At 32.9% G+C, this 13172-nt stretch overlaps 1 protein-coding gene across 1 annotated transcript in view; it reads left to right on the plus strand.

Annotated features, from left to right (window-relative positions):
* Nucleotides 1–10992, plus strand: part of LOC126748065 (beta-galactosidase-1-like protein 2) — a 29443-nt gene extending 18451 nt beyond the window's left edge. The window contains exon 4 of the mRNA XM_050457077.1: nucleotides 9837–10992. Coding sequence (XP_050313034.1) covers nucleotides 9837–10828 — 992 coding nt within the window. The 3' untranslated portion in view covers nucleotides 10829–10992. The remainder of the gene's footprint in view (nucleotides 1–9836) is intronic.
* Nucleotides 10993–13172: the final 2180 nt, after the last annotated feature.

The raw sequence follows: 13172 nt of genomic DNA on the forward strand, positions 1-13172 counted from the left end.
CCAAAATTTGCTTTCAAACAGTGGTATAACATTTGTTTTTACATATTTTACAAGATACAACAATATTATCAGAAAAATTTGGCGAGATTTTGGTAATGATTGTGAACATGATTTTGGCATGATTGTGAATTACATTATTTGCCAAATTGTGATTTATTCCTCACTTCCTTTACTATAAAAAGCAGAAGTTTTTGGTGCTAAATAGGTACATAAAAATATTTTACATTTATATTTTTTAAACTACTAGGAATCCTTAAGTAATCTCTGGCTCTTGAAAAACCATATCTTAGAATTGACTCAGTTAATCATTTATAGATTATAATAAGTTCTCACTATATAAAATTTATAAAGCAATTTTTTAAGATAATCGGTGCACCTGGTATACATTCTATTTATCGTTGATATATATTTCTACTATATTTATACTTAACTCAAATAATGACAATGACATTTTTTTAGCAAAAAGCACCCTCAACTTACAAATTACTCCCTAGTTTTTCTCAATGTCCAATCTCTAAAAAATGAGATCGATGAACTTCTTATATTTTTGGACTGCCTGGGCTATCCGGACTTTGTTTTACTTTGTGAGCACTGGTTAAATAAACATTATTGTCAGGTTTGCAACATTGTTAAACAGGTATTGTCGTGTAAATATGCTACATGGGGGTTCTATAATTTATATGCATTCAAGGCTAAGAGATAGAATGCATTTTGTAGAATTAAGTAAATTTGACTATTTAAATTATTAAATAGTCAAAAATTATATTTAAATTATAAAATAGGGATTTTGATAAAAAAAATTAGAATAGTTTTTTTTTTTTTGTCTAAGAGTTTTGAAACTGTAATTTGTATATAGGTTTTGAACTCTAAATTTTATTATTTGTTTACTTCAAATTTTTTTGGTTTTAAGATCTGTGTAGGCTTTACGTTCGTAACTTGTTGCACTTTTAAGACTGTTGGAGGGAGAATTCTGCAAGGACATAATTATATTTTATATTTAATTTTGTTTTTTGTATATTTTGGTTATTGTTTTAGAATCTGTGTTGGTTGTACGTTGTAAGTCCTTTAAGCGTTTTTTAGCCTTTTTTATTTTATTTATTTATTTCTAAATTCTATCAGGTCTAAAGTGTTTTATTGGCATGAGATAAAAGCATTTCTTTCATTGACATGGATAATTATATCAGGGACTATACATATTTAAAAATTGACACATCAGAAATAGAAAACCCAAGTGATTTGAATGACCATATTTTGCCAAATAGTAATTTTAATATTTTGCAATTGAATATTAGAAGTATAAATCAAAATTTTGATAATCTACAATGTCTGCTGGACCAATTTTCATTTAATTTTGATGTCATTGTTCTCTCAGAAACACATTATGTCTTTGATGAAACAGTTTATCGGATGAATGGATATAATATAATATATAATAGAGGCATTTTAAATAAATGTGATGGAATAATTATTTTTGTAAAAGAACACGTATCACAAAAACATAAATTTGAATTCATTGGTCAAGTAAAATCAATAGAATTGGAAATAACTACCCCTTTAACAAATATGCTTTTAATAACTTGTATATATAAATCTCCCAGTATAAATAAAGATCAATTTAATAATGATTTTGCCCACTATCTCGAACAGAGAAAGAATATAAAAAACCATGTAATTACTGGTGATATAAATATAGATTTGTTATCAATGAAAAGGGAAAGTGAGGAATATAAAAATATAATAAATTCCTATCATTTTGTTTCGTATATTAATAAATTTACCAGACCGGAGTCAAAAACCTGTCTAGATCATTTTTTGGTTAAAATTTGTAATGAGGATATTTCAAAAATTCCTACGTCTTTTATTTTGAAATATGATCTTACAGATCATTTTCCAATTATTTTGAATTTAAGCTTAAAGGATGAGGATGCAAATAATAATAGTCATTTAGTGAAAACAAAGAAATATATTAACTATGAGGCATTAAGAAATGACTTAGAAATGGAAGACTGGCAATTGATATATGGTATAAGAGACACGGAAGTGGCAACAAGGATGTTTATGGATATTTTAGTTGGGAAAATTGAAAAACATACAGAATTAATTAAAATAAGTAACAGGAAAAACGGAAAAAGTAAATGGATTACGAAAGGTTTACTAAGAAAAATAAATGAAAAAAATAGTTTATATCTACAGTGTAAAAGAGAACCAAATAATGAAGAACTAAAGGAAAGATATAAAACATTCAATAATGAGATAAAAAAACTTATTAAGGGAGCAAAAAGGGACTTTGTACAAAATACAATTAGAGGCAACAAAAATAAAACTAAAGCCCTCTGGAATTGCGTTAATGCCATATGTAGTAATAAAAAAAAGAACAAGGGAAATATTAGTAAAATTAAGCTTACAAATGGTGAAATACTGGAAGACAAACAAAATATAGCAAACCAGTTTAATGAATATTTTAGTGAAATAGGGCAAACACTTGCAAATACTATAAAAATAACGAATACCTATGTTTATAAGTCTAACGAAAACCATCATATTCATCAATCGATGTTTCTAAGGGAAACGACGCCCACTGAGGTCATAGAGATCATTGACAGGTTAAAAAAAGGCAAATCGCCAGGTGTTGATGGCATTAAGGCCGAAACCCTGAAAGAAATAAAAATTGAAATAGCACATGTGCTAGCATATTTAATAAATATGTCCTTCAATACAGGTATCTTTCCCGAAATTTTAAAAATTGGTATGATCACACCTCTACACAAAACTGGCCTGGAAGAAGACCTTAACAACTACAGACCAATCTCTCTAATTTCCAGTATAGCTAAAATTTATGAAAAAATTTTTAAAAATCGGTTAGTGTCATTTCTAACAAAGAACTCCATTCTTTCAAACAAACAGTTTGGCTTTCGAGAAAAAATGTCAACAGAAGATGCAATTATACATTTAACAAATTATTTATATGAAAACTTAGATAAATCTAAACCATCACTCTGTATCTTTGTTGACCTCTCTAAAGCCTTCGATACTGTTAATCACAAAATCTTGTTAGATAAACTAAATTGTTACGGCATTAGAGGAATAGTTCATAAACTAGTTGAAAGTTATTTAAAAAATAGAAAACAACTTGTCAAGATCGATGAAGTACAAAGCTCCTTCGCAGACATAACCTGTGGGGTACCCCAAGGCACTGTACTTGGCCCATTATTATTTATATTATATGTAAATGACTTACTTAAGATTGATATTTTGGGGGAAATAGTAAGCTACGCTGATGACACTGCCATATGTTATTCAGAAAATTCATGGAATTCTTTAAAACAGAACGCTGAAGCTGATTTTAGAAAAATTTCCTCTTGGTTTCAATCAAACAGACTGTCTTTAAACGCCTCTAAAACAAAGTATTTGACATTTACATCTTACACTAATAACTTGCCTCTGATGGGTCCTCTTAATATAAACTCCCATTTTGAGATACCAGAAGCAAATTCCATAAAGTATTTAGGTATAACATTAGACCGGCACTTAAAATGGGATATACATGCAGGTGAACTTACAAACAAATTAAGAGGCTTGATATCTAAGTTTAAACGACTTAAGGATTTTATGGATATTAAACACTTAAAAACATTGTACTTTGCTCTGGTACAATCACATTTAAATTATGGACTCAGCGGATGGGGTGGATTAAGAAATTGCCATATGTCCTCCATTGAAGTTGTTCAAAAATGGATTTTAAAAATAATCTATGATAAAGACAAACTGTTTCCATCTGATCAGCTATACAATCTTGCTGGTATATTTGACTTAAAACAATTATATGTTCAAAAGTTACTTTTAAATCTTCATAAAAGGAAAATCTCAGTTGAACATGTGAATCATTCATATGCTACTCGAGCTCAAAATCAAAGCGCTGTAGTTCCACGAAATGAAAAAACTATTGGTCAGCGATATTTTAGATTCTATATCTCTAAGATTTATAATTTGGTTCCGGGGCATATAAAAGATAAAATAAATCAAAAAAATTTTAAATTTTATGTGAAAGACTGGATACAGCGGACGGACAGAGAAACGTTTAATAATATATTAAATCATAATATGTAACATACTATGATATATAAATATGCTTTTCTTTAAAACATAATCTTTAGCAAATCCATGTAAAATTGAAAAGAAAGCAAATAAAATCACACAAACCTGGACATGACATACTACCTCGATATAGACCTTAAAAATTACCGAATTGGACATACTCGATCTTGATCTATGTTTTGAACATTATATCGTAGTCATTAAATTTTAGATAAGATTAACTCTGTAAAACTTTTAAATTCATATTCACGTACAAGTAGTAATCTCGCTACTTCTGTGATCATTGTTTATTCACTATTCTCTTGATCGTTATTATAAATGAAGACAAGGTGTTTGAATTATCTATTATACATATGTCATGTTTATTATATCATAGTAAGACTGGAAACTTGTACATTATATGTTTATATAGAACTCCTGGCGCTAGTGTAGGTGATTTCTCGTTTAAGTACTTTAAGTTAGAAGTTTTATTGAGTGGCGTAAATGTTAGTTCTAGGATAATTTTGTGTGGTGATTTTAACGTTGACTTACTAGACCTTTGAAATAATAACACCAATTTACTGTATATCTATTAAAGTCTTACGATTTAAATGTAATGTTTGAGGGTCCTACCCGGATCACTGCCCATTCCGCCACTCAAATTGATTATGTTTGTTCTATATATAATAATAATGAAGAAAATTTTTTGTGTAAAATTGTAAATTCTAGGCTCTCAGATCAGATCATGTAGCCGTGTCAGGTAACTGTAACTTATGTAATAAAACTGAAATAAAAGATAAGAAGAAGGGCAGAATATATAGCAATTATGGTAGATTCTCGCAACTAAGTATTTATTGTGACTGGCAGCGAATTTTAACCACTAACATTTTTTCATAAAATTTTGTGTGAACATATTAATAAAGCCTTTCCGATTAGATTATTAAAGAAAAAATCAAGAAAGAAATGGTTTACCAAAGGTATTCAAACCTCTGCAAGAAACTTCAGGTGCCTACACTATATTCGTAAATTTTTAATTAATAATAATGCATTTTTAAATTAGCAATTATTAAAAAAGCTAAAGAAAGTTATCATAAAAAAAGAATAAGTAATTCAAGCAATATTCAAAGAGAAGCTTGGAAGATAGTTAATGAGTTGAGGGGGAAGCAGGGAGATTCATCATGTTTGGGAACAAATATTAGGCCTGACAAACTAAATGACTTCTACCGTACTATTGGTAGAAACTTGGCAAATAAAATCCAGGGCGACTCTAATTATCAGCAGTATCTTCATCGTCCTGCTGAGCTTGATTCATTCTTTTTCCTGCCTGTTGATATTGCGGAAATTAAATCTACCTTTAGGGAAATTAAGAAAAAAAAGTCTTTTAGCTATGATGGTCTAACTGTACAGCATTTCCTTAACTTGCCTGATTGCACATTGGAGGTATTGGTTAGTGCCATAAATCACTCTTTTACCACAGGTACATTTCCGGATTGCCTTAAGATAGCTAAAGTAATTCCATTATTTAAAGGAGGTGATCCAGAGTCTCCCTCTAATTATAGACCCATAGCACTGCTGTCAAAACTTTCCAAAATTATTGAAAGACTAGTAAAGAGCTGGATGATGTCCTATTTGACCCAAAAAAATATAATTGGAAGCGAACAACTTGGATTCCAGGAAGGTAAGGGAACGTCTGACGCTATTTTCTCATTCCTAGAATCCCTCTTTTTGGGACTGAACAGTGGCGGGTTGGCTGCGGCAGTGTTCTGTGATCTGACCAAGGCCTTTGATTGCGTTGATCACGGAATACTGCTGTGGAAGCTTGAGCGTTATGGTTTTCGGAGGCCGGCTCTGCAATGGTTCGCATCGTATTTGAAGGATAGGTATCAAAGTGTTTCCTCAGGTGGTTCCTCCTTAAAACAGCAGCCTGTTTCACATGGTGTCCCACAGGGATCAGTGTTGGGTCCCATTTTGTTTTTGATATATATAAATGATATGGCAAACCTTGATATACAAGGTATATTTATTCAATTTGCAGATGATGCAACGGTACTTTGGCATGATGTTAGTGTTGAAAACCTAAATAATACAGTAAATAGGGATTTAGCCAAAATTAAAAAATGGTGTGAATGTTCTTAAAACAAATGTCATGAACTTTAAATGCAGTTTGAGCAGAGTTTGCCTTGGAAACATTGATTTAAATAATTTAAATGAGAATAAGTTCTTGGGAATAAGTCTTGACAACAAATTGAAGTTTGAAAGTCATATCACATTATTGTGCAACAAGTTGGCGTCTAATTGTTATGTCCTTAAAATCATAACAAGAGAAGTAGAGTTTGGTAAGGCCAGGAATGCCTATCTTGCACTGATTGAGTCACATCTGAGGTATGGTTTGTGTTTTTGGGGTGCGTGTACCAATCAATTATTTATGAGTGTTTTTATCTTGCAAAAGAGGGCTATCAGATATATTTGCAAAGTAGCTATAAGAGATTAATGTAGAGAATTTTTTATTACTCACAAAATCCTTACGTTGCCTTCTTTATTTATACTGGAAACGGTGTGCTTAATTCACAAAAAGTACAGAGATCTCAATGTTGGAGATAGGCACCATTATAGCAGCAGAAGGGCTAATGATGTGATTTTGCCTGTACCCTTAAACTCATTAATAAAAAGGTCATTTGTATTTGATGGTAAAAAAATGTTTAATCATCTTCCAGCGGATATTAAGGAAGTGCAATGTAATAGAGTCTTTAGGAAAAGGGTTTAAAAATTGTTGGTTGCAAGAGGCTACTATGAAGTAAATGACTTCTTTTTAGATAGATTTTAACATATGACATTATATATTTTTTATTTTCTGACAAATATTTGTCTGTGCCCTGTCAGAAATGTGTTCCGGTATTTTTCCAAATAGCAGCTACATTTATTTTTTTAAAAATCTCAAAAAAATAAATACATTTCTTATGTCTTTTGTCGATTCATTCCACACAAGAAAAAAAAAATTCTTATTTCTTAATATATTTTTTTTCACCTAAATAGTGTCCGAATTCACCCCTATGTGTGGGGTGAATTTGGACACCTATTGTTTTTGCTTATATTCGAATTTTGACATGCATTGGGGTGTAGTCGGACACAAAAATTGAGAAACATAAGATATATTCATAAGCATTTGTTCACAAAATAAATAAACCAAACTCCTTTGTTAACTGAAAACATATTCTCACAAGAAATAAAAAAAAAACATATTATTTAATTATTATAATAATATATTATTCTAAGAAGTGCTTATATTACTCGGAAATTTAAATTGATATCGGCCCCTTCGTGCGTCTTTTACAGATCTGAGAATAAGCATTAGTTGACGTCTTTCAATGACACTTTCATCTTTAGTTTGGGGGTAAGTATAATAATCTCCTGTCTTGGAAGATTCGTGCTTTCTCAGAAAATAAACCATATATGTATCTTGATCCAAAACTTCCTTGACACAGGCGACATAGTTTTTTATTGTCCTTAAGTAGGTCAATTTTACTATGACAAAGGTGTCAGTTGTTATAATTGCGGCTTTTGGATCCTCAAAAGCACCCTGGACTTCGTTATTATTTCCGCTTTGATTATTTTCTCCATCAAGTTCATTTTCTTTTTCGCATTCACCATCAAATCGTTCATCGGCTTTATCCTCATTTGACAGATCTAGTTCATATGGATGAATCTGATGATGAAGAGGAGATCCTTCTGTTTGGATGTTGTATAGCTTTTCCGGGAGCCACATTGAGCTTTTTGTCTTTTCTACGCGTCGGTTCTTCAGTAAATCGTTTATCTTGAAGTAAGCCAACGAACGTTTCAGACCATTCATCAGGAACATCATCCTAAGCGTTTGGAACTGGAATTTTGTTTAACACTATCTCCGGATTCAAGGGAAAGATTCCACATCCTCGAAATCCCGACCGGCGGAAATAGAACGAATCTTAGATTAAATCTTTCACATTCCTCAAGAACATGTAAAGACACATGGCTTGACAGATTGTCGCCTATTATTATTTTTTAGCCTTGGAGATTTTTCAAATATGGCAACGCAATCTTATCAAACCAGTCTTCAAAGGTGGGCCCGTCGAACCATCCGCTTTTTGTACGGTTGTAGAAAGCGCCTTCTATTCCCCCTTCCACCCACGTGGGATATAAATGTGTAAGGCGGTAGTAATTGGCCAGATGCAGAAATAGCAATCATGATAGAGATGCTGCTTTTACTTGAATTCATTATTCTCTCCGCTCGTTTTGAGCCTTTACGACACAACACTTTAACACGACCCGGGTCATCACTCATGTTAGTTTCATCGTAATTGACGATGTTCATATCTGGCACTCCCTCCAACGTGTCCCTCAAATTCGAAAAATATTCCACAATAGTTTCTCTATTCACGTTTGCTCTGACACGTTTAATGTTTTGTGCGAGTCGCTCAGTTAGACGCTTGTTTCGATTCAAAAAACAATAAAACCACTCTTGCCCTGGCATATTATCTCGGAACTTCGGTATCCTCATTCCCTTACGATCCAAATAGCTCCTGACAACATGTCGTATATCGGATCGTGTGAGGGGAAAGTCCCATTCACCAAATTTTTGAATTCCCTCTGCCAAAAATCTTTCATCCTCTGCCGAGAGTGCAGTTTGCCCACCTTGTTTTTTACTGTGCTTATTTTTTAACTTATCGCTGATGGTTGATTTCGGAATCATATAGGTTTCTGAAGCATCACGAATAGACCTTCTGCCCCGTCGAACATCCTCTAGGGCCCGTTCCAAGGTCTCTGGCGTATAGTTCATAAACTGGACACCGAGTTTCTTCACATATTTACGTGGCATGGCTGTCCGAATTCACCCCACCTAGTGACAAATTTTAAAGTTAATCCCCTAAACGAAAAAACCAAGGTCAAAAGTCACAATGTTTTTATGCTAAATGGTTGTTTATATAATACTTTTCAACTATTGTTAAAAAATGCACATTCAGATATTTCCTAATTCTCCCACCAAAAGTTTCTGTCTATGGTATAAAGAAAAGGCAAAACATAAACATATATTTGAAGTCATAAAATGAATACTCACCTTGAGTTGAATTGTTTTTACACTGTGAATACATGAACTACATGCATACTTAGTCGTGTCTAAACGTCGACCGACGTAAAAATCTAAACAATGTTACCGACAGGAATATTCTTGCGCAGAAACGCATTATGTCCGAATTCTCCCCTACTGTCCGAATTAACCCCAGATGACGGTACTGTTAAAAGTAAGTCTACAAATTCATAACGAATTAAAACTTTAACAACATAGTAAACTTCTTAATAAAAAAAACTGTCATCCAATTGCTTCGATTTAAGAATAATCTCTTACGAATTGAATAAAAACATATACAAAATGACGTTATGGTATATGTTTTTGGGGTTTACAGTCACTTTAATTAATAAAAATTACAATAATTGTTTAAGGTAAGATTCCTCCATCTATACTTACTATTTCCAAAAGTTAAATTAAATTGCCTTTAATGGTCGGCTACTTTTTGATCATCTGTAGTAGATAGTTAATAGGTTGCGTGTTGCAAGAGCCTATTATTATATTTAAAAATATTTTAACGATAGATCTTAAATTATTTGTTAACAAAAGTCTGTTGGGTTAGATGTTCTGTACGTGGCACGTATACTATCTATTGTCATATCTGACACGTAATTATTAATCAATTTTACTACTACTTAGATCTTTAATTTCTAATGGGTTTTAGGTTATCAACCTGATACGACCAGCTACGACTATGACGCCCCACTATCCGAAAATGGAGATTATACAGACAAGTTCGTTGCCGTTCAAAGATTAACAGCCGAATACAATGAGTTACTAATCAGGCAGCCGTCACCGCCTCCTGCTACTTTTCGCACTGCTTATGCGGATCTAGATATAGAAGGCGAACTGAGCCTAGACGACTTAATAAGTCAAAGTGAGCATTGCATTGAAAGCGCAAAACCAATTTCTATGGAACACTTGGATATAAATAATGGCAGCGGTCAGAGTTACGGGTACCTCGTTTATAGGAAAGAAAACATTGATATTGCCGCGGGTTCTGTATTAAAAATCGAAGGGCATGTCTGTGATACAGTCGTGGTGCTGATAAATGGTAAACTGGTATCAAAGATATTCGAAACCCCCGAGGATTTAAATGGTTTTGGTTACTGGAGACAAAAAGATTCTACTTTAAATTTGGGAGATGACAGTTATACGGGAGCCACTCTGGATTTGTTAGTGGAGAACTTTGGAAGGGTTAATTATGGGAAGTTATACCAGTTTAATCAATTTAAGGGGTTATGGCAAGGGGATGTGCTCATTAACGATAAAGTAATCACAGACTGGAAACTGATTCCGTTAGAATTTAAGCAAAAGTGGACCAAATCTTTGAATAATTGGCGTCGACCGACTTATACCACTGGCCCCAGATTGTACAAAGCCATTTTGCACATCAATGATGAGCTCATGGATACTTATATCGATTTTAATGGTTGGACCAAAGGTTTCGTCATTGTTAACGGTTTCGTTTTATCTCGGTTTTTCAAAGTTGGGCCGCAAAAAACTGGATATTTACCAGCTCCGTTTCTGCACAAGGGTCAGAATGAAGTTATGATTTTTGAGCACTTTAGGCCTAATAAAACTATTGGGTTTTGTACGGATCCTCAGTATGACACTATTGGGGATGGAAAAATTTTAAGGGGTTTATTGAGTTAAGTATTTGAGGCTATTATTAATTTACTGCCCAAAAACAGTATTGTTAATATGAATATTTATAGTGTATATAAGTTGAATATTTAATTGCTTTTTTCCCAAGGAAAGTAAATTCAATGTTTTAGTTATGTTATATATTTTAAAAATAAAGCAAAAGGTTTCCTATATTTTCTTGTTTTAATATCCATTCTACTATAGAAGATTATACAGTGCATCCCAAAAGTTATGTCTAAATTCATTTAAAATTCAGGGGTGTGTTCGAGAAAAAAACGCTCGGATCCGTCGATTTTTATTTCAAGTTGCGCATTTTTGTACGTGAAGTTTGTATATGAGGAGCAGACTTTCTAGATGCATTTTGTCCATTTTTTGTAATTTTGGCAAATAAGCAAAAAGTGCTACGTGTCTGGCAAGAAATTTATCGAAAATATGATATAACCGAAAAATTGATCAAAAATTATGCAAATGATGTACTTATATGCAGACAATCTGGTATTGATTATATCCTAAAAAACTTTGAAAAACTGTAGGACATACTGCATTTAGTTTCTCAACCTTGGACAAATTGCATTTTGTTTGTATATACAAATAAGCGGCATGAATAAGTTTAGTATATCAAGGATATGAAAAAAACGTAAGTAGGTTTATAAGATCAGTATTTTATTTTTGATATACAAAATATTTTTAAATGTCATAGAGTCCCCGTCGTCATCATTATTGCAATCACATAGCATGTCACCTTCTTTGCTATACTCTATTTCAGAAGTGTATAGAGCAATAAACTGGGGAATTCCGTTCTGTTTGGCTACATTTCGTGGTAGTTCATAGGCGCAGGTACTTATAATATTTATGAATTTAATTTTCACGGATTAAATGCCTTTATTTTGAAAGAGATTAAATACTAAATAAATACTTTTAATCCTTTTGTATAGGTACCTATCTTTTAACGCTTTGTAACATGCAAAAATGGGGTCAGGTAATATATACAGACTATTAATACCTTTAAATCATATTTTAAACGTTAGTAGTCACTACTACGCTGTAGTGTAATCACAATATTATTATCCCAAAATTTAAAAAATAGAGGTATTCAGTCCAACGAAAAGATGTACTAAAAATTCTCCACTATCGCTGAGTGAAAAAGTTATTATTTTAAATGTACATGATTGCATAAAACACGATTACCCTAGTTTTACTGTGCAAGAAATTGTTGAAAAATGTTCTCGAATGAGTGGAATTGGAAAGTCCACCATTTTCAAATTGTTGCGGGAAAGAAAAGTAGCAGGTCAAGTGGAATCTCCCAAGCAAAAGCCAGGACGACCTACAAAAGTCCTTGATGAAAATGCTAAATGTATAATTCGAAGAAAAGTTCACTCTTTTTATTTTAAAAAGGAAATACCCACCCTAGACAAAATTTTAATGGAGCTTGGCCGAGATGACAGTATTCCGTTGATAAGTAGAAAACTTTTATGGAAAACTTAAAAAAATATGGATTTTGCCTGGGAAAAGCATAACCGCAAAGCACTTTTACTGGAGAGCGACGAAATTGTTTGTTGGAGACGACAATACTTGAGAAGTATCAAGCAGTACCGCAGGGAGCAAAAGAAAGTTTTTTATCTTGATGAGACGTGGATTAACGAAGGTTATATAGTCCAAAAAATGTGGCAAGACAAAAATATAACCAGTGCTCGCCAAGCTTTCATAGAAGGCCTGTCTACGGGTATTAAAGTACCTTCGCGAAAAGGAAAAAGACTTATAATCACACATATTGGAAGCGAAGAGGGATTTTTAAAAGAAGGTCTGCTAACCTTTGAGTCGACTCGCACAGGAGATTACCATGAAGACATGAACTCAGACGTTTTCGAGGACTATTTTGGTGAAATGATAAAATTTCTTCCGGCTAATTCGGTGGTGGTTATGGATAACGCAAGCTATCATTCACGGCGAATAGAGAAGACGCCAACTTCAAGTTGGAGAAAGCAAGAAATTATCGATTGGCTGACTGCAAAAGGTATTGCGTTTGAAGCAAATTTGATAAAAAAAGAACTGCTGGCAATAGCAAACTTACACAAAACTCGTTTCATGAAATACGCCGTGGAAGATATAGCCGAAAAATATAATATAACTGTACTGCGCTTACCGCCATATCATTGCGAACTAAATCCTATAGAACTGATATGGGCGCAGGTAAAAGGATTTGTAGCAAGACAAAACACGACTTTTAAAATGAAAGATGTTAAGCTACTGTTTGATCAAGCCATTACGGAAGCGACACCAGAGAATTGGCGAAAAGCAGTCCAGCATGTAATTAAGCAAGAGGACAAAATGTGGGATCTTGACAACCTCATCG

This window comes from Anthonomus grandis, chromosome 2 (genome assembly GCF_022605725.1).
Source record: "Anthonomus grandis grandis chromosome 2, icAntGran1.3, whole genome shotgun sequence".
Taxonomy (NCBI): Eukaryota; Metazoa; Arthropoda; class Insecta; order Coleoptera; family Curculionidae; genus Anthonomus; species Anthonomus grandis.